The sequence below is a fragment of the Siphateles boraxobius genome, unplaced genomic scaffold, assembly GCF_051911475.1.
Source record: "Siphateles boraxobius isolate OS27281-9 unplaced genomic scaffold, OSU_SipBor_1 65, whole genome shotgun sequence".
Lineage (NCBI taxonomy): Eukaryota > Metazoa > Chordata > Actinopteri > Cypriniformes > Leuciscidae > Siphateles > Siphateles boraxobius.
The window spans coordinates 18,881,486-18,908,820 of NW_027509192.1; the positions used below are offsets into that span (position 1 = coordinate 18,881,486).

The window sequence follows — 27,335 nt, forward strand, 5'->3', positions numbered from 1 at the left end:
TTCCTATCCCAACCTGGGATGGGGGAGTACGGGGCAAAAAACAGCACGACAATTACACATAACCTTTACTCTTATTTAATCAACTGTGAAATGCAAGTCATCAGTAAACTATTTAATCATCGATATCGGATTAAATTATTTTATTTTAATTTTACTTTTACATATTTTATTTAGAGATATTTCCTTTCTTGGCATTGAGAATATTTATTGGTATTTATTGATAAATGTTTATATGTTATTCCCAATAGCCATCAATTATTCCCTAACATGGCTAAACCCTATCGTCAATTATTGGTTTGCATACAATGGCAGATTATAAATTTGATATTATTATATTGCAGAAACTTAATTTTTTTGTACAAACCCACATCAATAAAAAGCAAAAGTGAAGTTATCTGATCAGCATTTAATTTTATTTCATGGCATAACTGAGAACAATGTTACTTACAACAGGACTTTAAATTCTTAAAAGAGTGAAAATGTGCTTTGGTTTTCATAAACAAGGTGCAAATACTTTAATATCATTATTTTTTAACAAAGTACTTGACATTTCAAAAGCATTTGAAAACCACATCAAAACCATACACGTACACACAAACCTGTACTGCTAATGGAAAGAGCTGCCATACCTTCTGAAGGCATATTGTGTCCGTCATAGTGAATATAGAAACGTGTCTAAATCAAAATAGCTGCAAAAAACATTTGTTAATGGTGCTTTATGGTTCAAAAAGTTCATTGGTATGTGTCCCTAAAATGTTCCCTGAGGTTTGCAGAGGATGCAAATGAAAGTGTTGTCACAGTTTTGAAGTTCAGTTTCAAGCCCCACTATATAATAAAAAGTTCCTGAATATTCTAGAATTATATTGATTTACAGACAACGTCAAATAATAATATAAAGCAGAGACAGAGAGAAAAAAGCAAGCACAACTGAACAAAGAGTGCCTGTAATGGCAATTCAGCAAATTAAATAATTTGACTAGTTGATCTATTATTTAAAGTACCCTTGTTGATATTACCAGAACAGGCAACTAACTAAAAAACATCAGAATTAGGTATTGTTTATAAAGCCCTCCAGCAAGATGAAACCCAACCCAGAGGTAGTTTAAAAGAAACATGGTTTAAAGATATTAAACCGCAAGAAAATCATTTCATATCTGAACAAGTAAAAGTTTCAGTGATGTATCAACTGATAACAATAACATGTAATTTACATTAAGATGCCCAAAGATATTTACAGTAGGTTTTGATTTTAAGCTTTTGGTCTCATTTCAACATTAAATGCAAGAATGCAATCTGCTAAACCTAACATTTTTTAAATCATAACAATAATGCACATGCCACAAGAAAATATGGACAACATGCTGTATACATTAAGCCATTGGTTGAAGCATTGGAAAATAATTATAATTAAAAATCCCAAAAGAAAACCCCTGAAAAAAAAGAAAAGAAAAGATTTATAATATAAACCTGAATTGAAAGAAGCATAAATTAGACTTAAATATTTAGCAAGAATATAGATTTGGTTATATAGTTTTACAGTATTTCTTCAGTATTTCAACATTCAATATTTCTTTGGAACTGTACATAAAAAACACCCTAATTGCTCAAGCAATATGACTTCACAAGCTTAGATAGCAACCCTACAGTGAAGTATTACCTGACCCCCTGAAAAGTGTACATTAAAACAGGCAGTGTGTTTTCCCCTGTTTTGGGTCAGATGTCAGTTTAAGCTCATTAATTAAACTAGACAGAGTGACTGTGTTATGGAAGACAGCATGTAGGTTTTCTTATCCAACATGTAGTCTTAATCTCATACAGGCTAATCAGAGGGTTTGGTTTAATCTGAGGTAGCAAGTTTGTGTATTCAAGTAAACAACCAGATAGCTTTATTATAGCGGTCAGTTTCTGAAGCCTAAACTACATCACAATTCCTAATTACATTCAAGAGGTATAGCAAGTCACTGCTGTAAAACTGGTATCACCAGGAACATTCGGTTGTTTCAGTTCGGAGAGAATTACTAGCAATTTGAGGTAATTTTCATTTTAATAGATCAAACTACATCACTAAGTGGATAACCTTGATATTTTTTTAGCTACACACTAACAATAACAATAAACAATTCATGCACAAGAAGAAAATGTATAGAAATTCATAGAAAGAGGTATAACAGCAGGTATTGGCTGAAGTTGGCATTTTTATACTGATCAGGAAATGGCATCGCCATTCTTCAACGAAGATCAAGATAATTCTATGTAGCATTCTAGAGGAATAGCGAGCAAAATTGGACTCTAGATTATCTAAAAAAAATGAACTGTAGAGAAACCTTAGATTAGACAAAAGTTCTGAACATCTAGATGTTCGGAGGTTTAATTTGCAGCTAGAGTATTCTAGAATTTGTGGATGAAAACAAACCCTAGATTAGCTCAAAAAGAAAATCAGTTTAGAGAAGAGTTAAAGGATTCTTTTATAGAGTCCTAAAGGACTCGAGATCCGCACTGAAAACTAGATTAGCTCAAAAGCTAAACTAAATGAATCTTCATATAGTGTTCTAGAGGATTTGTGGCCAAACCTAGTCCCTAGAATAGGATACAGAGGTTTCCTTTTGAGAGAATATAGAGTTCCGTTTTGGCCACAAATTCTCAGAAATCTACAAAGAAAGCTCTTGATCAGGGCTCCCGAACTCGAACTCCTGGAGGGCCACAGTTTATCACCCCTGCTCTAGATCGGGGTTTCTCAAATCCGGCTCTGGAGGAGTTTAGCTCCATCCCTAATCAAACACACCTATACCAGATATCAATAGTTTGCAGGAAGGCAGCCCTCCAGGTTGGCTACTCCTACGCCTCATCAGACTGTCAGTCCGAATCAGATTTTTGTGCATATCCGATTGAATCTGATCATATGTGGTTTGAAATCCTATTTAAATTGCATTTCTTCGTTTATGTCACTTTCTAAGGCCACGTTAAACGTAAACATGTCAGACGTTGTTATAACAAACATGCTGAAAGTCGCTGCAAAAACAAGGTTGTTTTGTTGCAAAGTGTCGGTTAAGCATTTAATTAGAATATAATGTTGAATTCTAAGACTGACAGAGACGGCAGCACGGAAAAAAGCCGCTCATACCAGACTCCTATGTTTCTGCCGCTGCCTCAGATGTAGTAGACCAGTGCTGTGGCTACACATTGTCAAGTTGTAAATAAGACAACATCTGTATAGCAAAACCCAACGTTGCTGTTGTTTTTGGCGTATGCCTACTAACGCAACGTCATTGCCATAGAAATCCAATGGAGATATTCTGGAAAACGAAAGAGCACCACAGTTACGATACACAGTGTGGACAGTCAATAATGTAGATCAGATTCCAATCGGATACAGAAATAATCAGATTTGGACTGACCGTGTGAACATAGGCCTACTCTAGATCTTCAGAGGTATCATTTTTGAGCTAGAAGAATCTTTGTAGAATTTAAGAATTTGTGGCTGAAACTGAACCCTAAATTAGATCAAAAAGTAAACTTAGCCAAAATCGTATTTTAGATTAGACTACAGAGGTTTCCTTTTTGAGATTCGAATTCTGGAAGATTTGTGGATGAAACTAAAACTGTAAAGATCTAGATGAATCTTCGTAGTGTTCTGGAGAACTTGTGGGAGAACTGAAGCCTAGTTAAAAGAACCTAAACCAAAGCACAATGGAGAACTATCAGTATCTGCATTATCCAAGTTTAGGGCTCTTTGACCTGTTCTAAGATGCTGAGGTATGCATCCGCATGTGACTAATGAGGTTTCTTTGTTGCGTAAACTTTCCACCACAGACCTGGCACTCATACGGTTTCTCCCCTGAATGGACACGCATGTGCTCAGTGAGACGGTACTGCCTGGTGAAGCGCATACCACACTCCTCACACGCAAACGGCTTTAGACCGAGGTGGCTGCGCATGTGGCGGGTCATAGTACCGCGCTGTGTGAACATCTTGCCGCAAATGTTGCAAGGGAATGGACGCAAGGTGTCAACATCTTTGAGGGACTTTCGGGGACTTTGCTCCAGGCTTTCGGAAGCTTCTTTCGAGACTCTTGTGACTCCAACGTCTCCATCACGTTCCTCTTCCTCCTCATCCTCAATCTTTACATCCAGGTCTCCATCCAAGTGACTTTCCACATGGGACTTGAGACTCTCAGAGGAGGGAAAACCCTTTTCACATGGAATGCAAACGTAAGGTTTGTCCCCTTCAGCTTCTTTGAGAAAGGTCTCCTTTTGATATACAAAATTGGTGCTGCCATTGTTTGGTTTTTGGCCATCAGTTTCATCTGTTTTCCCTCCAATTCCTTTCTCTTTCTTTACAGACAACTGTAAAGTGAAAGTCTGATTCTGGTTTAGTTGACTTCCAACCCTGCTAAGAGGAATGTAACCACTGACCTTGGATTTTCTTCGGGATCCCTCCCTTTTTCTTTCCTGAGCTCCGTCCAAAGGAATTATCCACTTCTCTTTCTTTGGAATACACTTCCCATTTATTCCTAGCTGCATATTGTTGGAGATGGTTCTAGAAAGAAAAAACGTATCATTCGTCTCAGATTTTACATTCTTCTTAGTCAAATCCAACCCCAAGTCCTGATTTTTCCTACATTTACTTTCAGCATTATGCCTTTTTTTGGGAGGAGTCATACACGTGTACGTTTCAGTGTCTGATGAGTGGTCTTCATACAGGCGAAATAGAGATTTGGAGCTCACACATGCTACGCTATTAAGGGATCCATTTTGGTTAATCTTAGTGGAGCACAGGTTTGCGAGGTCATTGAGCTGGAGAAAGTTAGCTGTGGTGAGTAGAGAGCTCAAATCCACAGCCTCAAAAGTCTCATCTGACAATTTGCCAGTGTAAATGAAATCTAGAATTTGCTGGAAAACAACTGGATCCACCATATCAGGGTCAAGGTGGATGAGGTTATCATGAAGGACAAGGGACTTGAAGTAGTGGCTGGTGGCGGCAAGGACACTTTTGTGGGCTCGGAAGAGCGTATTCTCAACCATGATGATGACATCGCACAGGAAGCCCTTTGAACGCTGTTGATTGAGCTGGAGAAGCAGTTGACTGGCGTAGTTGGGGAGCTCCATCGCCTACCCTTGATGTTTTGCATTGGTGTCACTGTAATAAAAGATAACGAAATGTTATTTTGGTGTGACACAGACCCTAACGGATAATCAACAACATCATCTTTGCCTTAAAGGTGCTCTATGAAGGATTTTCTGAAAAAATAAAGTATAGACTCGTACAAAAATAATGCCTTTCAATCATTACTTATGGTCCACTAGAAGTGTGTGGTGGTGTTTCTGTCAACGGAAATTGTCCTGAGCCTGTAATTTCTTAATTTCTTCTTGAATTCCTGTGCTCAGGACGTTTCTGGACGACAATCTTGCCAGTGGGTGTGTAGCCCCAGCCAATCACAAAACACTGTGCAGGTCTGGGCGGGACTTTAACGTTGGTGTCTGAAGCTCGGGAAGCTCTGAAAAGTTGTCACGTCTCAACACAAAAACAATCAGCTAATGTTGTTATTGCCTGTTCTGTAACTCGAGTCAGATTATTAGGCAATGTAATTATGATTTTATGGCAATAATTATTAGCGAGCTAGAGAAGATGGCTAAAACTCGCTCACAAATTACAGCCAGTCATCTTAATATTAGCATAACTATTATTTCATTTACAAATTATTTATGCATGACAAATAAAAAATGTTTGTAGTATCGCTCATCTTCCCTGCAGGTAGTCTCTCGAGCATCGTGTGCAACTGATATATCAGGGGAGAGGGCTTGTATGGGATGAATTTAGTCTCAAAATGATTTAACACATGCATGCATATCCATGAACTTGATAAATGTTGCAGATATGTTTCAATATCCACAACCAAATGCCTTTCAACTTGCCTGTGCAAAATTCAGAATTAAATGATTCAGAATTTGTGCATGCAACTAGAAAGATGTGCATTTGTGGATCAGGTGACACATATGCATTCATTGACTCGTTTCGGAGTCGATCCCATTTGATTAATTTGGATTTTGAGACTTTTATTCCACCGGTTTAGCCTTTCACGATCCACACAGTGTCTGAGAAAAGCTGCAACCACTAGATGGCAGTAGCCTGCTAAAACAGACAATGGCACAGAAATCATGCGTTCTACCAATGCTTTATGTGGCTTAAGAAAAGTGATATTGGAGCACCAAATTTAGTACACAACTTATTAATAAAACTAAGTTTACCTTGTACAGACTAACAGAAAAATATGACCTCAAAACACACAAAGTTTCAGATCGAATGTTTCCTCGTTATAAAGAAAACGCTTAACGTAATGAATTAAGACAAAAGGCTAACATTAAAAGACTAAACTCGGCAAGACTATTGGCCTGCCTTATTATTAAAGCATACTTTGTACAGGCAAGCATATTAAATCAGATTATGAACAACACGCAAGGTTAAGCATTTCTCTCTCGTAGAAAACCATTATAAAAACGCTTAACGTGCATTATAGTTGCATGTTCAATAAGGTGTACAGGCTAGTGCGTTTTAGTATATCCCCATCTTACTGCATTAAGCCACGTTAAGTGTTTTCTTTATAATAGGGTCTATGGGAGTAAAACTATATAGACCTACAAAAAAGAGCCTAAAGAATATTTATGCAATGCGCCAAGTTTCACATGAAGGGCATTTTTATCCCGTAGAGCCTGTTAAAAAGAAAACACTTAACGTGAAACTTTGCATTTGTAGGGGAAAGCAACCAGAAGCGTAGTAAAGTAAGTTTTAGGTTTGATATTCACCAAATATTCTAAAGGCACTGTCTGCAAATTCCACTTACAGTCCAAAAATATAAAGTCCAATCATTCATTCAAATTAACGATATTTACAAGGTTATAGTAAATGCCTGCTGGGCAGTCTAACATACTGTATATGGACTTCAGCCAATATCTTATAGTATATAATATATATTTTACAGTACAATCTTTTTTTCTAATTATTATAACTCACCAAAAGTCTTTTTTTTTTCATGTTCCAAAGGTTGTAGTACGTTCCTAATGACCATTGTTTTGGCACAATTTCACCAGTAGTAAGTCAGTCTGGGCACTAGGATTGTACTACAATCATTTGAACATGAAAAAAAAAAAACTTTTGGTGAATTACAGTAATTTTGCTGAAAATAATTGTGTGCTGTACATACATGAAGGGAAGTACTGTAAAAATGTTACTTGTAGTAAGTCAGTCTTACCAATAGGAACCTACTATGAGCTTTGTAATTTGAAAATGTCTGTTTTTAAAAGTTTAAACCGGCGTTCGTGGTTCGACTGGTGGAGACTGTTTTCCAAAGATGGCTCCTGCCTGTATACGCGAAGTTAACTGTCTTTATAAAGTATCTTCTTATTAAACTGTCTGTACACAATGCTACATGCTTCGGTTTGCAGGTAGAGACCCTTATTAAGCTACTGTGTTAGTGTGGGGCTATTTTTAGCCTTGTTAGTGGTATTAACTAGCGATTTTTATTTTTACTTACTCTATGCCCTATCTATGCACTAGCGTTATAAGCTAATCTGTGGTTCGAGCTAAAACTGGGTACATTTGATTATCATGGAGAAACATCCCAGAGAACGGTCGACTCGGTACCCATGTGTTATTAACCCCTAGGTTCATTTTGCGCCAGAATTGTCCTTTAATAAGGTACGCCTATAGTCTTGCAGAGTTTGGTCTTTAAAATGTTAGCCTTGTGTCTTAATCCATTACGTTAAGCGTTTTCTTTATAACGAGGAAACATTTGATGTAAAACTTTGAGCGTTTTGATTTCATATTTTTTATGTAGGCTTAGTTTTATTAATAAGTTGTGTACTAAATTTGGTGCTTCAATATCACTTCCTTGTGCCATATTAAGCATCTTACATGGGGAAGAACGCTTGATTGTGGTGCCGTTGTCTTTGCAGGCTACTGCCATCTAGTGGTAGCAGCTTTTCTTAGCCAGCTGTGTGTGGAACCATGAATCACCTGATCCACAAATGCACATCATCTTTTTTACATCTGCAAATTATGATACACTAATAAAAAAGAAAATATGTGTATTCACAAAAATGTCTCTATTTGTACAAATTGTTACACATTTATTTAATTCTGAATTTTGCACACACAAGTTGAAAGACATTTTGGTTGTGGATAGTAAAACATATCTGCAACATTTATCAATAATTGTGCATGCGTTAATCATTTTGGGACTAAATTAATCCCATAGGGCTTGCGCTTCTGGCGGTGTTCTTGTACCTCGATTAATACATTGTGATGATTTGACGGATGCCAGATCTTCTAATCATAACTGATGTCTGGCTAATTTGGTTCAAACGAATTTGCAGATTTGATTAAAATATCTGGATTAAGTTGTCTGAGATAACTGCACGTTCTTGTGTTCACAGGAAAGGGCAGATATATCGATTCTCGGAACCATGATCAGTAACCTGCTGTGTCTTTATTATGATAGACTACACAACATTATAATATTATTCGTAAATTTACAATATAAATACATATTATAATATGGTTCGTTAGAGTACTTCTCGTAAGAAAGTAGCAATGGCTGGGACAGACTTTAACTATCACCTCCGCTTAAAAAGATGCAATCTAATCCTGTCATGAAATAAACCAGCTCTTGAGCAGGTTTGAGTTTACGGACCTGTTGCTATGACAGCACCTCCAGGATGAGCTTCGAAGAACCTAACAATTCTGGATCATGTCAAATCGGCAACAATGATGAAACCCAGCTAATTGAGTAATCCACGTACGAAGAACGGACCCCAAGTTTCAATGTTATATTTACAAACAATAACTGAAAGTCCTGCACCATTAACTAAAAAAAAAAACTACGGGACGACAAGCAGATGATAAAATGCTTAGATTACCTATTTTTAGAATGCAACTTCACTCAACCATACTATGCAGTTATAAATAAAGTCAGTCAATAAGTCGCCATTTATATAGCGCTTTTAACAACATAGATGGTTTCAAACCAGCTTTACAGTGATAATAGAAAATTAAAGTAACAGATTGTTTTGGCTTTACAGCAGCTCTAGAATAAAGATATTGTCCAGCTAAAATTAGTTTTTGATTGATTCACTTCCATTGCAAAGATCATTAATTATTAACTTAGGGGCCGCTTACACAACACCGTTTTAACAGAAAACAAAACTTTTAACGCGGTCTGGCCATTCATTTGCACGACTACAGTGTTTGGTGGCTGGAGAACGCAAACCTTGAAACAGGTTCCAATGCCCAAGTTTTGAAAAATTTTGAAAAAGTTATCTCTGTGTAAACTTCAAAAACGTGAATCTGTTAAAACGGTGACCGCGTGCACATGCATGTCATGTATTCATTGCACACCAACTGAAATATTTCAGGTCTTTTGTTGTTTTAATACTGATGATTTTGGCATACAGCTCATGAAAACCCAAAATATCTATCTAAAAAAATTAGCATATCATGAAAAGGGTCTCTAAACGAGCTATTAACCTAATCATCTGAATCAACTAATTAACTCTAAACACCTGCAAAAGATTCCTGAGGCTTTTAAAAACTCCCAGCCTGTTTCATTACTCAAAACCGCAATCATGGTTAAGACTGCCAACCTGACTGCTGTCCAGAAGGCCATCATTGACACCCTCAAGCAAGAGGGTAAGACACAGAAAGAAATTTCTGAACAAATAGGCTGTTCCCAGAGTGCTGTATCAAGGCACCTCAGTGGGAAGTCTGTGGGAAGGAAAAAGTGTGGCAAAAAACGCTGCACAACGAGAAGAGGTGACCGGACCCTGAGGAAGATTGTGGAGAAGGACCGATTCCAGACCTTGGGGGACCTGCTGAAGCAGTGGACTGAGTCTGGAGTAGAAACATCCAGAGCCACCGTGCACTGAAATGGGCTAAAGGTGCCGCATTCCCCAGGTCAAGCCACTTTTGAACCAGAAACAGCGGCAGAAGCGCCTGACCTGGGCTACAGAGAAGCAGCACTGGACTGTTGCTCAGTGGTCCAAAGTACTTTTTTCGGATGAAAGCAAATTTTGCATGTCATTCGGAAATCAAGGTGCCAGAGTCTGGAAGAAGACTGGGGAGAAGGAAATGCCAAAATGCCTGAAGTCCAGTGTCAAGTACCCACAGTCAGTGATGGTCTGGGGTGCCATGTCAGCTCCTGGTGTTGCTCCACTGTGTTTTATCAAGGGCAGGGTCAATGCAGCTAGCTATCAGGAGATTTTGGAGCACTTCATGCTTCCATCTGATTTCATTTTTCAGCACGACCTGGCACCTGCTCACAGTGCCAAAACCACTGGTAAATGGTTTACTGACCATGGTATTACTGTGCTCAATTGGCCTGCCAACTCTCCTGACCTGAACCCTATAGAGAATCTGTGGGATATTGTGAAGAGAAAGTTGAGAGACGCAAGACCCAACACTCTGGATGAGCTTAAGGCAGCTATCGAAGCATCCTGGGCCTCCATAACACCTCAGCAGTGCCACAGGCTGATTGCCTCCATGCCACGCCGCATTGAAGCAGTCATTTCTGCAAAAGGATTCCCGACCAAGTATTGAGTGCATAACTGAACATAATTATTTGAAGGTTGACTACTTCTTTTATTGGTCGAATGAAATATGCTAATTATTTGAGATAGGAATTTTGGGTTTTCATGAGCTGTATGCCAAAATCATCAGTATTAAAACAATAAAAGACCTGAAATATTTCAGTTGGTGTGCGATGAATCTAAAATATATGAAAGTTTAATTTTTATCATTAGATTATGGAAAATAATGAACTTCATCACAATATGCTAATTTTTTGAGAAGGACCTGTATATGTGCGCAAGCATTTAGTCTTTCTTTACAAATTGACATCGCCAAATTACTTATCAGGCCTGCATAATACAGTATTGTTTGTCGTTAAGTAATTGTCTATGTTATAAATAATTCAAGTGCACAAATATTATGACTCTGCAAGTCAGCTGAGCTCAAGGTGTCCACCCACTTTTTTTCAGTGACTTTGGTTCTGGCATTTTTCACATAGAAAAAAACAACAACAAATAAAACCATTTGAGCTTTGAGATACATTGGGGCTTAAAAACGATCTTTGATTGAAGCAACAAAAAAAAAAGGATTAGCAACTGGGAAGGTTCAAGACTGTGTTGTGTGTACTGCGCAATGTAATGGAAGTTGGGTTGGAAAATGGAAAAATACCGGTATATATTATATTTCAAATGGTACAATAATGATTTCGCTAATTTCAGTACCAGACATGTTAATGCTTCCATGTCAATTTCTGTAAGTGCAGTCAAATGTAACTGTTTCCAATGCATTGTAGCCCATCACAGACATATCTGTAGAGCAAGTGAACCAAAGGATTTGCGAAGTGCTTTGGCTTAAATGTATGAGCTTGCTCGTTTAGAGAAAGCTCATAAATTTAAGCCAAAGCATGTTCGCAAATCCTTTCAAAAAGAACAACACTATGTAAAAAAGAGATTCATTGATTATAACAGGAGTTTTCTCCAAGTCAGTAAGGTGTCGGCTCTGAGCTTCAGTGATTATAATGGGAGCGCTCTTTGCTCACTTTTTGTGTCATGCTTCTAACTGCTCATTTCAAAGTTTCTGGATTGACAACCTTATTTAAATGGTGGATTGAGTTTTGATAGTGATAACCATAGAAACGGACGAGACCAAAAAACAACAACATCCTGATACTGTATGTCAAAATAGATCTACCCATTACATCCATGGATCGTAAATGCAAGCTAATAGATGTGCTAATAGATGTGTAATTTCTTACTTTTTATAGGAAATTTCACTTTTTTATGATTCAATTGAAAAAAATAAGTTCACTTTTTTATAATTCAATTGAAAACAATTTTTTTTTAAGTGTATCAGTGCATCACTGAGAAGTGCTGTTTATATAGTTATGCTTGAAAACCAGCAATACATGTGTTACTGCAGAGTTTATCTACTGTTTATCTTACAGTTATCTTTTGAGGCTGCAAGTCACCTATGGTAAATGTAGTATCGATACAGAGGTATTAAATCCTGCTAACAAGTCGCTTTGGATAAAATAGTCTGCTAAATGGTTAATGTAAATGCTATCGTACTGAAGCCAAAATTGTGGTATCGAGCCAACCCTAAATGGAAGTAGCGATATATATAAAATAAAATAAAAATTTCACAAAATCATTAAGATGCATTTTTTTAAATTCTTTTATGATACAGACTACTCCAATGAATCGTTGGGGATGACATAAATGAACCAAAAATAATGGTTCAATAGAAAATTAGTGAAGTTATAAGCAACTAATTTTAAACAAAGGTTGACTGTAAAATATTCACATACACCAAATGAGTAGTTTGAGAGTGTTGTAGTGACCAACTATGATCGATTACAATGCTTCATGGGAGTTTCCCAACAATTTATCTACTGAAAAAAACTAAAAAAACTAATGTGATTTGTACTGTTGTCACTCAGTTGTGTTCATGAAGTGTTTGGAAGGCATTAATATAGAGAAAAGAAATATAATATATATAAATGTCTCTCACCAAAAACACCCATGGTACACATTTTTTGCTATAACAGTCACTCAAGCTATTGTTACTAAAAATTAAACAGTGGTAACTTTATATCAGCCAAGACAGTCAACAAAAAATAAATGTATAAAGCTTACACTATTTGAAGAAATACAATGATTTTACAGTGATAAACACTGCACAAACTACAGCATTTTAGCAGAAGCTAGTTCATTTTCAAAGGGACATTGGCATAGTCATCATTGTCATAATTAAATTAAAAGTCAATACCCGTTTTTGAGCCAGGTATGGTGTTGTATTGATCCACAAACAAGAATCTAACATTTAAACACTACGGCGGGTTACAGATAACAAGTCCAAACGCGCATGTGCTAATTAATTGGGTCTTGTCTTTGATTAAAATTGCAAAACTACGGGTTTTAAATCATTTCAAACTATTATTTAAAACAACACATCAACATATACTCCTCGAAAACAGCATGTCCGTGAATAACACGCCCGAGCTCGTTACGGTGGGTCCTAGGTAAAAAATACACGTATCTGTTTCTTACTAATAAATGCGGAACTGCGGATACCAATCATTTACACAGACATGCTTACGAGCGTATGACAAATTAATTTTTTTATAATATCTCTCACGCCTGAATAGTATGGATGATAGTATAGATGTTAACAATGAGACAAACACTGAACAATTTTTAAACCCGTTTAAAGTAAAAAAAAAAACACACACACACACACCAAAAAAACAGGAAATGATACCTTGCAAGGCTGCTGTGGGCTAGGTAAGCGGATCGCGCTATGGATTTAATGCCGTTTGTGTTTTAATAATCAATATTAGTTCTTAAGTACAACACAATGCGTTTATTTACATCATATATATGCGAAAACAAATATATATATTATTTTCAAATACCTTTTAAACAAGGGCAGGGGTCCTTACTTCTCCCGTCGTCATCAAAACGCCATCTTAGGAGCTTGTGACGTAGGCAGTTTGACCCCTGAACCAGTTAAGATTAGTCTCACCCCCCTACCTGTCCTTCTGGAGGCATTACCATAGTATTACCATAGGTTATTCTCTCGGAGTGACACATACTATAAATACGGTCACCTGAGCCTGAGTGATGATAAATAGTTGAATAGAATAAATGTATAATTATATTAGACAAATTGGAATACAATATAAAATATTCTAAAGAGTATTCTAAAACAATTATTCTAAAATGACAAAATACTGAAATGAAAGAAACACCGATAAAAATACATTTATTGAGTGCACCTAACTGTACAATGGCTTTGCCATAAAGGATACATATGCTTAATAAAAAATATTTTTACTATGTAAACGCATTATCAGATATATTATGAATTTAATAACTAAAAACACTCACTTTACAATTTTCATTTGTAACAATTGGACATACAAAAGTGGTGAGCCACAAATTTAAACAAGTTAGTCATGAGATAACTTTAAATTGTCTTTTGTATGAAGATCTGGGGCCGTATTCACAAAGAATTTTAAGGCTAAAAGTAGCTCCTAACTGGCGAATTTAGTAGCAACTCCTAAAAATAATGGGCGTGTCACTCCTAACTTTAGGACTCCTAATTTTTTTCACTAAGAGTAATTCACGAAGCATTTTAGGCCTAAAAGTAGCACCTAAGTCTGGGACAGCTTAAAAGAAGTCGAGAGGACTCCTAACTCACTAAGACCTATTCACAAAGGATTGTAGCGCATCCCACCGCCTCTGCAGTCGACCGGGGTCTGCGACACAAGCGGGAATGCTGCATTGATCTGCAAACAAATCTTCTCCTATGTCTCACGCTTAGTTTTACTTGAATCCCAGTGTCGAATTTCCATTTTATTTTTATTTATTTATTTTTTCAGCACCAACTGGGCCAGCAGCAGTAACTGATCCTGCGTCCAGTTGGGCTTTCTTTTTCGTTTTGGCGAGTTCATAATCCACCGTCATTCAACTATTACATTACTTCAATAGGAGCAATATTTACTTGCTTTAAGTAGTCTATTTAGGCTATGGAAGCTTGTTTCCGCCACAGAATGAAAAATAAAAAAGCTAATTGCGACTTTTTATCTCACAACTGCGACTTTATTTCTCACAATTCTGACTTAGTATCTCGCAATTGTGAGATAAAAAGTCGCAATTATTTTAATTTATTTTTATTCAGTGGCGGAAACAAGCTTCTATATTAATAGGATGTCAATTAACCAAGCAAGTGTTAATGCAAGAGTCGTTTTTCATTATTAGGAAAGTGGCGGTTTCATTAGGGTATTAGGCTACCTTAATTTAATTTAATTTAATTCACCACTTTTCTCTCTCTTTCGGCCTTTTTAGAATTACACTTCACTGGGGCCTGCACAAACATGTCATTATATATGCATTTCGATGACATTACTATTATTATTTTGTGTAGGACACAGACATATTTAGATGTCGTAATTCCATGATTTGTTGTGTCTGTGTTATGTTCCGCATGATGGCCCTGTCATCTAACAACCAATCACCGTGATCATTGCGAGGAAACTCGTGCATGAGAATTGACGTCATCCATAGCAACGAAGACTCACTCTTAGTTTAGGAGTTGTCATTTTTCCTTACTAAGAGTAGGTCTGAAAGGCGTTGTGAATAACTTTTAAGAGAAAACTCCTAGCTAAAATATTTTAATGGGATTTAGGAGTACTCCTAGTGGTAAAATAAAATTCTTTGTGAATACGGCCCCTGGTCTGATAGTTGTCAAGGTTGTTAAGGAAGAGAAGGTTATAGAACCGTGGCCTCCTGGATAGCTTCAATCCATCTATGAGAGAGATAAAATTTTATAAGATGATTATTATTTAAATGTAACATTATTATGTAATTATTACTACATGTGTACCTTCATATTTAAAATATTTTACATCAATACATTTACCTTTTAAAGATCTGGCTGTCACTTGCTCTGAAAATGTAGTAGAGCATGTTTTTGTGATAAAGTTTAAAATGCAATGAAGATTCTGGTTTCTCTGTTTGGAGAGAGAATCCGAGAAGGGGTTGACTTTCCAAAGCTGCTACATCCTGCATGATACAACAATTTAAATAATATATAAATAAAATCAGTAACAAAATTTGAACTGAAAAAATGTATAATGTAAAAAATACATTTATCAAGTGCAATGAACTGGTAACAGTGGATTCATTAGTTGATTAAATACAATAAAGTGTGATCATAAAGCGAAAATATAGCAGCATAACATGATTTTTACGACATCATGCAAAAACAATCAGATAAATTAAGCAAAATCACTGAATAACTACAAAACATTCACTTCACAATATGTAATAGAGAAAACAAAAAAATCAGTTTATATTGGTGGACATGCTTTGTACTGTAAAAAATAAGGAAAAACTTAATTAATTGTTAAAAAGTTAATTGAAACTAAGCTAAAAAAAACTGCTCACTCATTTGCTGGAAGTTTAATGACAGAAACCACACATTAAAACATGATTGGCCAGATTTACACATCAATTACTGTTTTTGTGCTCAGAAACTTGACTCACCAAGTCACTTGACAGCAGATGCTATCATTTCAAATCACCAGGGCCCGTATTCCTAAAGAATCTTAATGCAAAAAGTAGCTCCTAGTGACAAAATTCTAAGAAAATCCTTAGAAATGTGGGCGTTTACTCCTAAAATTAAAGAAAAAATCCTAGTAAAGAAAAAAGTAATTCAGAAAGCATCTTAACCCTTAAAAGAGGTCTTAAGGTCAAAATTGTTAGGAGCACGGACGAGGACTTTTAAGAGGCTTAAGAGTTTTTTTAGCAGAGGAGAAAATGGCAGAAAGACGAAGAGGGAGAAGAAATGCATTGCAGACAATTAGTTGATAGTGAGTTAATAAGAAACTATAGATTAGATCATGCAGGGATCATGTTTGTGACCGATTTTATTAGAGACACAATAACATCTCCCACACAGCGCAGGAATGGCATAGTGCCAGAAATGAAATCACTACTGTACATTAAGATATTTGGCAGCTGGGAAAATGCATCAACGCAGCAGTGATGATTTGGGTCTGTCACAAACTTCTGTAAGCAGAGTGATCACAAACAATTACAGCACTTTCAGAACCTCTTATTGTGTTGCAGTTCATTTAGTTTCCACTGGACATTCCCACATTACAGGCTCAAAAAAATGCATTTATAAATATATCAGGCTTCCGAACAAGGAAGAGGAATGAACCGTAAATAATTTATTATTAACCGCTATAAGCTCCCACGTCTGCTTCTGTGCAGTGACACTCAGCCTGATTTTCCTTTAAGGATGGCCTTGTGTTCATCCACTAACTGGGCTCACAGTAAGCACTGTTCCTCTGTCCAGTTGAGCTTTCTTGTCCCTCTTGTTTTTTATTCCATGTTTGTTACATTAAAACCAACATTCAAACCACCACTTAAATAGACAGTGGAACAATTTTTATCATTCTAATCCAATTAAATACCTTATAGGAAATTAACAGTATGGTAAATAAAAAAAAGGATTTATATACACAAATATAATGTGTGTGTGTGTGTGTGTATGAGAATGGTCAAATAGGAAAAATTACACATGTAATTTCAAAGTGACGGCTTAGAATAGACCCTAATCACTCTTTTTTTCCTTCTTGGACAACCAACCAATCACAGTCTTCAAACGATTGTGTCATACATAGCAACGGGGTCAGCCCCGCCTCCTCACTAAGATAAAAGTTTTTGTCTTTTCCTTACTCAGAGTTGCTCTCAGATCGGTCCCGAATCACTCTTAAGCTAAGACTCCTACGTAAAAGTTTTTAAGCTAAATTAAGAGTTTTCTAAAAGGATTTAGATTCTTTAGGAATACGGGCCCAGAAGCACTAGACATAGGAGTAGCATTTACCTCCCTGATCATTTCAGTCCATTTGAGACTAATTTTTCAGGTTTATTTTCTTAATACACCTTGGTATTATTGTGCTCAATTCACGTGTGCATGCCATGCCAAAAACCAAATGTCACTTTATCAAATAAATGTTTTTCTCTAATACACGTTGGGGTTAAATATCTAAATAGAAGTATTTTCCCATTTATAATATTTACACTGACTAGGTGCATGACATTATCCAACGATGACTTCCTGTTTCACAGAAGCATAAACCTGGGGAACACAAAAGCCAAACTCCCTAAATCATCCATCACAATGGGAAAACCCAAAAAATATAGTTCCCTTTCAGTCGATAACGTCGGACGTAGTCGACGCCGACTGAAATGGGATCTCGCTAGAGAGCCTGTCTTCTTCGAGTACTATTGAACGAGCCAATGTAATTGGCGTGCGTGATTCGCATCACACACTCCGCCCCCGCGGCGCGGGTATAAATACGGAAGTGGATGCACGCACTAGTTGCCTTTCGCTTCGGAGCCGATCGTTTGATGTCTCTGAGAGTGCTGTTGTCTACAACGAGCGAGTGTGTCGGTGTTCTTCAGGAAGACTCTCCCAGTGCTGGTGTTCTACAGCGCGAGTGCAGCGGTGATCGCGAGCTTTGAGCTCTCAACTGCTGTTTTAACAGCAACAAATTTCTAAATGTTTGTGTGTGTTGATGGCTGGTTAGAGGGCGGAAAAGTGAGTGCTTCACTGTTTCAGTTCTCTGTTCAGTGTTGCCGCGGTCATTCCCCTGTGTGCTCCGGCACTGGTGACGGTCCTATTTTCTGAAAGAGCAACACGGGTGCGTTTGCGTCTTTTTCAAGATGTCATTCCGCCCGTGCGTTTCTGGGTGCGGTCGTTCCCTGTCTCTCTCTGATGGTCACAACTGTTGTGTCACGTGTTTGGCTTACAGCACGCTGAGACAGCTTTTGTGGACAGCTCATGTTTTCACTGTGGGAACATGACTGTCGCAGTGTTGAGGGCGAGACTCGCCTTCGTTCGCGGAGAGCGAGTCCCCATTACCATGCCCCACCCTCGGGTGCTGTGTGGGATGGGTGACCGGAGGATAGTGTTGGATGTCCCGCCCGGTAACCATTCCCTGTGGGCTCCTCACTCCTCCCTTCCACTGCAACCACTGGAGCCTCCTGTGTTGTCTGCTGGTCCATCTGTAATGGGTGGGCCAGCGGTTTCACTCGGGGCTCCCCTGGAGGACAGGACGCCGATTGCAGCATCGGAGGGTGAGCTGACTTCTAGAGATGATGACTCGGCTGCATTGTCTCCCTCCGGGAGTTCAATGTTGCCCGAGCCGGATCCAGAATTATCAGCTATGCTGAAACGGGCCGCCGAGGCTGCCGGGCTCGAGTGGAACCTCCACCGTGTCCCGTTCAGTCTCGGTTGGAATCTGGAGTTTGGTATCTTGGGGCGGGCCGCGCTGGTTCTCAGCTCGCCGCCCCAGTGCCTTTCTTTCCCGAAATGCATGGAGAGCTTATCAGGTGGTGAACAGCTCTTTCTCTGCCAGAAACTGCCTGAATAGCTTTTCCCCCTCATTACCCTTGATGGAGGAGCGGTGAAGGGTTGCGAGGTGTCCCTCCATTGGAGCGGTCTGTCGACACAGGTGCACCTGTGTCCGGCGGCCGCTGCCTTTTGGGGGGATCCTCGTCTCCCCCCTAAGGCCTGTGAGTTTCGTCTGTTCCGACGGGCAGAGCTTACAAAGCCTGTGGGCAAGCCCCTTCCTCTTGCGTGCCATGGCGTTACTGCAGGCTAGGGCACCCATGGCATGCACGAGGGTAATCCAGACCGTGCGCTCATAGGTGAGCACCGCACTGCATCCGACCTCACCCTCCGGGGTACGGGTGTCGTAGCGTGCGTGATCGGTCTGGCGATGTCCACCTTGGTGGTCCAGTAGCGCCTTCGTTGGCTCAGCCTGGTTGGTATGGCGGATGCGGACAAGGTTCGGTTCCTGGTCTCCCCAATTTCCCAGGTTGGGCTGGTCGGCGACGCGGTGGAGAACTGCATCATACAGTTCTCTGCCGCTCAAGCGCAGACAGAGGTCATCCGGCACATCCTGCCCCGGTGGCCAGCTGCTGCCTCCACCCGCCGCCGGTGGCAGCTCCTCCGCCTGCTCGTCGCCGTGGGCGTTTTACAGTTTTACAGTATTTCAGAGGCTGTTCATTAGTCGAACAGGCCTGACACACAACCTACATGCCAAGAGAAAAGAATGCATGCCCACATAAGCATCATTGAACAATTATATGCAACAGAAAGACAACGAAAACTTTAAACAAGTAAAAAAAATAATAATAAAATTTTCCTTACAATCACTTAACAGCCACCGGTGTCGCTAGTAGAGTTGTGCAAGAATGATGTCAAAACCTGGAAGACAAATTTTCCTATGGGTTTTCATTATGGGGTTTTCAATATCGAATAAAATTTGGTAAACATAAGTTGACGATACTCAGACGTTTTGCCAACATAAATTTCTCACACACGCCAAATTTTTTAATCTAAATGTCCAATATTGTCAACTGATGTTTACCACAGACCTTATTTTACTCATAAATAGAAAAACCCCATTATAAAAACCCGTAGGAAAATCACAAGGGTACCACTGGTGAATTAGTCTTCCAGTTTTTGACGTCACGATTGTAGCACTCTATAACAAGGGTTTCTGAATTCTACACTAGCCCCTTTAATTCATAAATAACAATTTAATGTAAGATTTTTTTGGAGATAAGACCAAAATATCATCCCACTTTAATAACGCGATTACCTTGATCTCTTTAAGAGCCAATCCCAAACATCGAGCCTAAAAACACTTGTAATAAGAGGACATGGCAATACTGCAAGAGCATGCTCTGCGAAGCAGCTTCCAACATACATTTTCAAGAATTTGATTCTTTTAATCTTGATTTTTTTTCTTTATATTAGGTATGACGCTAGGAAAGTTTAATCACCCTGACATTTTTAACTTTCTAAAAGTTTGAAGTTTTAAAAGCTACGATGGATTGAAGATATATTTTTTGCTTGTTTCTTCTAGGCTATAGAATAAAACATGGAAATATCTTGAGATTGTGTTAACCACAGAACTCTTTTCAGATATTTAATTAAAAAAAACTCATTGACTTGGGACAATGGCACCGGAAGTTCAAAAATGCTGACTTTCCGAGTTCTACGACTCATTTCTGCGGCACTCTATTACACCTGGTATCATGTCATCATGCCAGTTCACAATATGCCTGCCAAGCCAGAGCTTGTTCACGTCATGGCTGCCACACCTGAATCTTCAGCCAAGATAGCCGCCACGCCTGAGTCTTCAGCCAAGATGGCCGCCACGCCTGAGTCTTCAGCCAAGATGGCAGCCACGCCTGAGTCTTCAGCCAAGATGGCCGCCACGCCTGAGTCTTCAGCCAAGATGGCCGTCACGCCTGAGTCTTCAGCCAAGATGGCCGCCACGCCTGAGTCTTCAGCCAAGATGGCCGCCACGCCTGAGTCTTCAGCCAAGATGGCCGCCACGCCTGAGTCTTCAGCCAAGATGGCCGCCACGCCTGAGTCTTCAGCCAAGATGGCCGCCACGCCTGAGTCTTCAGCCAAGATGGCCGCCACCCCTGAGTCTTCAGCCAAGATGGCCGCCACGCCTGAGTCTTCAGCCAAGATGGCCGCCACGCCTGAGTCTTCAGCCAAGATGGCCGCCACGCCTGAGTCTTCAGCCAAGATGGCCGCCACGCCCGAGTCTTCAGCCAAGACGGCCGCCACGCCCGAGTCTTCAGCCAAGACGGCCGCCACGCCCGAGTCTTCAGCCAAGACGGCCGCCACGCCCGAGTCTTCAGCCAAGACGGCCGCCACGCCCGAGTCTTCAGCCAAGACGGCCGCCACGCCCGAGTCTTCAGCCAAGACGGCCGCCACGCCCGAGTCTTCAGCCAAGACGGCCGCCACGCCCGAGTCTTCAGCCAAGACGGCCGCCACGCCCGAGTCTTCAGCCAAGACGGCCGCCACGCCCGAGTCTTCAGCCAAGATGGCCGCCACGCCCGAGTCTTCAGGCAAGATAGCCGCCACCACAGAGCCTCGTCACGCCAAAGCCGCCATGCAAGTTTCCCCTAAGGATTTTTTGGGAGGGGACTATAGGAGACAAGCTCTTGTGGATGCAGAGCTTGGTTCACCGTTAACCTCCTCAACGCTCTCAAGCCAAGTACTCCCAAGTCCAGTGGTCCCAGAGATCCTACCACTGTCAGCTGCACCCCCCATAACGGGGATCGCTCACTGGTGTGTTTGGGCTCCACACACCTCTAGTCCTTCAGAGGCTGTCCACAAACTCTCTGTGCCTCATGTCATAGCCACGGAGGCCGTCCTCGAACTCTCTGTGCCTCATGTCACAGCCACGGAGGCAGTCCACAAACTCTCTGTGCCTCATGTCATGGCAACAGAGGGTGTCCATGCCCGCTCTGGCCTTCCAGACCAACTTCTGCTCCACAGTCCATGGTTTCCGTCATTACTCTACGGCCCAGGTCTGCCATCGCCCCATGGTCCAGGTCCACCGCTGGACCATGTTTAAGTTCATGTTTCAAGCCAGATCTTTGTTTATTTAGCATTTTGTTCATGTTTGTATTAAAATAAAACTGCCCTCGGGTTGCCCTGCAACTCACCTTCAGTGGACTTGTTACACCGAGATTCTTCATATCATGGAATAAGTACATAGATTTGCACTGAATGATCATGTGCTTTAATGGTCTGGTGGTAGAACTTGTGTGTCAAAGAGGTTCTGGGTTCTAATATGCCCTTGCATTGTGATTTCACCGAGTCAAACAGAGTCTCCGCAATGGCATTGAGCCATATATTGAAGGGCTCATCTGTGTAAAGTGCACAAGTGCCAAGAGAGCACAGTTGCTTCCCGGCACTGCTGACAGTGGCAACGAGCACTCAGCATGATTTCAAAAACAACACATTCCATTGACAGATCGGCTCTTTTTTAACGCAAACAAATGAATTGCTAATCAAATGAAGATGTTTCTTTTGTATTAGGTACATTAGTATTATGCCGCGAGATGTTTCAAAAAATGGTGGGGACAATATCGACTCTGGCAAAAAGTGGTGGGGACATGTCCCACCCGCAATTTATGCCTATGACAGAAAGTGTTTTGAGTGATTGGATCACACAGTGGACATGCATTGCCACACTGGTTTTGCTGCTTGTGATCGGATTACCAAGAATGGAATATAATATCAGATGTAAATGGGGTCTAAAGGGAGCAACATCTTCTCACCTTCCCACAGGCTCTGCAATGGTGGCGTCTCCAGGCGAGGGTGAACTCAGACGTGCAGATCATACACATAGTGACTCTGTGATCTGGGATCCATATTGGGCGTCTGGTTCCCAGCTGGGCATTAATGTCTACAATGTCTTGGGTTGCCTAAAAAATGTAATTGATTTAGTTTACAACAAAATTGCACACATGAAGATTATTAAAAGTTTATGAGTCAGTTTACCATCTCAGGGTTTCCAACTGAGGTGAAGGTGGTCTCTTTCTTAGTATAATCGTTGATTCCAGTAGAAATAGTCTGTAGCCACTCATCTCGACATGCAGCAGAGCTTTGCGGATAAAACAATGAGAGTGTGTAAATCAGAAACATACACATTCAATTGTATGAATTTGTTATGGGGCATAAAATAAATAAGGGTCAGTATTCACATATTGTTGGGAAAAATGTAGCACAAATTATGAATATTCTAGCATAATTTATGCACGCTTTTGTCATACCAAGTAAGGAATAATTGACGACGGGCTGTTGAATTATATAAAAAAAAAAAAAAATGCACACCCGAGGTGGTAATGTGGCCACAACGTGAAGCAGATTACACCTCAGGTGTGTATTATTTTTCTAATAATTCAATGGTCCAGAGTCAATTATTCTGCTACTACTACAGCTACCACACCTCAAAACATTGTTCAGATGATTTATTTCAAGACATTTCTCAGGTGTTTGTCCTTGTGTGTAGGACTAATTTCGTCTTACGACCTCCCAACCTTTTGTGGACAGCACTGAATAAGTTGTTGGATGACTAGAATTCCGATTGCCAAATGATGTTGTATTTGGATATATGGTGGATTAGTGCAGCTCTCAGGGAAAGAAAACTTGACACTGAATACTCTGCGCCGGACTGGTTTCGGACGGTGGCATAGAGAGCTCGCAGCTGGGCATTTAAAGTGTCGGTCCCCTCTCAATCTACTTTTTTGGCCTTAAGCAGGTTGTTAAAAAACATTGACAGCCCAAGCTGTTGTTTTGTTGGTGTTTTCTTCATGTTTTCCGCCTTCGGGTCTATCCAGCTGTTCTTCACTGACTGTTTTATGTCTTCTGTTGTTGCTGAATAATTGCACACCTTAGAACGTTCGTCAGCTAGTCAGATTCAAGCGTAGCGTAGTATAAACCTGTATAACTTTCTTGCTTCTGTGGAACACGGAGGATATTTTGAAAAATGACTTTCCCTTGTCCATACTGTCACGTTGGGTTGCAGGAAGGCAGACGAGGATATATTCCCAAAACGAAGGTTTAATTAAACACAGGAAGGCAGAACAGGTAGCAACACACTAAATAAGACGAAGAACGTACAAACACTGACTGGACAGATGGAAACACAGATGACAAACACAGATGACACTGATTAATAGAACACAGGTGATACAGATAACGATGATGACTAAACAGGTGACACAACTGAACTGTTGATGACAGTAACCATGGATACGAAGGAGTGGCGGGAAAAGAACAAAGGAGAACAGGAAACAATCAAAATACAGACTAAAAGTCCAAACAAACACTGACACGTGACACATACAATGTTGCCACGGACAAAAGAACATTCTTTAAAACTTCTTTAGTGTACATGTAGGTTTGGTACAACATAAGGGTTAATAAATAATGACAGAATTAGATTTTTTATTTTTTTCGGTGAACTTTAAAGAGTAAATGAATGGATAGGACAAAAAATGAGCGTCACATCATCGACCCACATGATTTAAAACTTTTTAAAGATTCTCACCTGGCAGATAAAATGATAGATCGTTCAACACTCTCAATGTTCAGCTCATTTTGATACCCCTCTTGACTAGGTTTACTAACCTGGGGAAAATACAGATAATAACAGAAAAAAAGAAAATATGAAATTTATATAAATATTGCACTTATTACTAAAATGATTGATGCCAATTGTTTAATCATTTAATTTAAAATAAAACTATATTTAATTTTAATATGATACATTTAGAATAAAGATCTCACCTTCATCCCAGCCAATGACAGTACATTGTTCAGTTTGAAATTGCCCGATGCTACTTGCGTGGTATAAAGAAGACTATCGTGTCTGTTCAAATACAATAGAAATACATTTTTATAGAGCAAGAAAAAGTAACAAAGATATTTGAGAGTTTTTGTATGTTAAAGTTCACATAAAATCAGCATTAAAAAAAACACCACAAGTTCTGCCTTTGATTTGATTTTCTTTTCTGTATGCTATATATTCTATTATTGACTAATACTATCATACCCTAACATCTATAAACAAATACAAGTCCTATGGTAAAATGAAGCCCTGCACACTGAATAGTGTTTCACCTGATAATATGTCTCATATACAGTTGCATTGTGAATATTGTTTCATGTATTTTTTTGTAAAATTTAATGAGAATTGTGATAACTGTCACTTACTAAGAAGAACATTCGAGGCTGCATCACTTTCCTGGAGAGCTTCATCAAGATCCCTTCCTTTAACAAAACCTAAAGAAACATACATTGATATATTTCAAAAGCATTTGCTGTTGCAAATAGTTCAACAAGACTGAACTGTTGTTAACTTACCCTTCCTGGTTGGACAATCACACGATTCCAATTAAGCGGCACTGAACCTCATAGAGCTTCTGGGAGTTATCCTGTTTGAAAACAAAAAATTGCATTTCTCAAGATCTACCAAGAAAATGTATAGTTCTTTTAGAAAGTAAACATATTAAAATATTAATATTCTGAATTACCTTTTGTCTTACGAATTCATTGGCATGATTAGCCACCTCCTTTACTATCAATAGGGCTGCTGTAAAGATTTATAAAGACATAACTTTTTTTCATATAATAGAAGATTCAGATCAGGTTTTAGTTGTACTGTATTTATTTAGATGATTTAAAGGTGTGCCTAATAAGTGAAGATTTCGATAGCTTTTATTTTCACCTTCTGCATCTCTGTAGTCTGGGGATTCTTCATCTAGATTGTTCAAATACAGTAATCTGAGGAAAAAATAAATATTTAAAAATATGAGTAATTTAAAAATATTTGAAACGCATACATTTTCATATATATTTTTTTAATAATAAACAATAAGTTGTCATCTCACTATCTTATTTTTAGGCAATTTCCATTATAAGCTTCATTTAGTCGCGTAAGGGCATCTCTCGGCGGCCATTATCCTTCTTGCATTTGTTTCAAACTTTTACTCAGCAAACATAATCACGTGTTGCAAATGCTGCCTCCATGATGCTGCCTTTAGTTTCAAACCAATAGAAGTTGACTGTAATGTAATTCTAATAATCTACAATAATCCTTAGTTACTTATGTAATCAGTGCATTAGCATTAATAAATACATTTTTTACATTTTTGTATCATTAAGGCTCTACTGCTTACACAACACAAAACGTGGCCTGTGGCACACAAATCAGATTTCTGCTTTGTAAATCTGATTATGTTTTTGCTGTAGTAAAATAAAAGCATTAACGCCAACATATCCGACATATCACACACAAAAATTCTGAACGCAGGTTCTTTTGTTTAGATATTTGGATGTTACAACTGGCCATCTGAAAGTGTCCTTGTTTATGGTGTTTGATAAGTAAAGCATCACTGCTACTCTTGCTCTTATTTATGAAATCTGCATTTATCCCCAGCAGAGTCGTGCACGGGAGGGGGTGTAGGGTTGCCTGGTGGCAAGGGCCACGTCACCTATGCCCTGTACAATCCACTTTACAGACAGTGGTTGATCCATAAATTGGTAATTTGGTAGTTTGTTTTTGTATTTCTGTCGGTAATATCCTGGTCTTCTAATAGTGCTAACAACTTGTGCAAAATATCCACGTTCTTGGAAGATAATTAATTCTTGTCTAAAATTATTGTACCTGATCTGATCTAATATAAACAACACAAATAAATAAAACACTAATAAATAAATAAATAACATTTCTGTTGTCAACACACTTTGTAGACAATAAACAATGTCGTCACAAAATGAAGACAGACTGAGAAAGAGTAAAGGGAGGCTAAAGGCCATTCAACATTGCAAACATGGATTCAAAGTTCCAGAAAGCCAGCGGGTAAATCATCATACAGAATATTTAGCAGACAGTTTTTTACACTTTAACTCATGTAAAGTATACTTCCCATTATAATCGATTGTCTTAGTTGACACTTGTATCTTTAATATAAAAACCACTCAGAGCACTTTAAAAACTGCATAGCAATGTGCTAAAACCCCATGGAACACGACATACAAACACCCTGGCTACCACCGAAAACCCTAGTAACTTGTACTAGGTTTACTAACTTGCACTTGTTCTAGCCTTGGCCGGAAAATGAAATTTTACTTTGTAACGTGTTCAATATGAATATTTTTCTTACACAAACCCATCGCTTTGCTTCAGAAGGCCTTTATTAACCCCCCGGAGCTGTGTGGAGTTCTTTTATGATGATGGATTCACTTTTTTAAGCTTCAAACTAATTGGATTCCAATCCACTGCCATTATAAAGCTCAGAAGCATCAGGGTGTTTATTAATAACTATGATTGTATTTGTCTGAAAGAAGAAAGTCATATACACCTAGGATGGCTTGAG

The 27,335-nt window shown here is 39.0% G+C and overlaps 1 protein-coding gene and 1 pseudogene across 2 annotated transcripts in view; both read right to left on the reverse strand.

Annotated features, from left to right (window-relative positions):
• Positions 1–394: 394 nt before the first annotated feature.
• hic1l (hypermethylated in cancer 1 like) lies at positions 395–13,680 on the reverse strand. The gene is made up of 2 exons (XM_077211370.1): positions 13,472–13,680; positions 395–5,136 (listed from the first exon to the last, which is right to left on the reverse strand). Exon 2 carries the CDS (start codon positions 5,103–5,105, stop codon positions 3,741–3,743), a length of 1,365 nt encoding a protein of 454 aa, XP_077067485.1. The 5' UTR covers positions 5,106–5,136; positions 13,472–13,680; the 3' UTR covers positions 395–3,740.
• Positions 13,681–17,670: 3,990 nt separating this feature from the next.
• Positions 17,671–27,335, reverse strand: part of LOC143721263 (FYVE, RhoGEF and PH domain-containing protein 6-like) — a 63,947-nt pseudogene continuing 54,282 nt past the window's right edge. The window contains exons 7-16 of the transcript XR_013196702.1: positions 25,685–25,740; positions 25,491–25,549; positions 25,321–25,391; positions 25,161–25,239; positions 24,745–24,893; positions 24,506–24,585; positions 22,954–23,056; positions 22,731–22,877; positions 19,617–19,670; positions 17,671–17,709 (exon numbers count right to left, since the gene is read on the reverse strand). The product of XR_013196702.1 is annotated as an FYVE, RhoGEF and PH domain-containing protein 6-like (transcript). The remainder of the gene's footprint in view (positions 17,710–19,616; positions 19,671–22,730; positions 22,878–22,953; positions 23,057–24,505; positions 24,586–24,744; positions 24,894–25,160; positions 25,240–25,320; positions 25,392–25,490; positions 25,550–25,684; positions 25,741–27,335) is intronic.

Excerpts from the sequence above, each read along its gene's own strand:
- hic1l (XM_077211370.1), bottom strand. The coding sequence starts at position 5,105 with ATGGAGCTCCCCAACTACGCCAGTCAACTGCTTCTCCAGCTCAATCAA.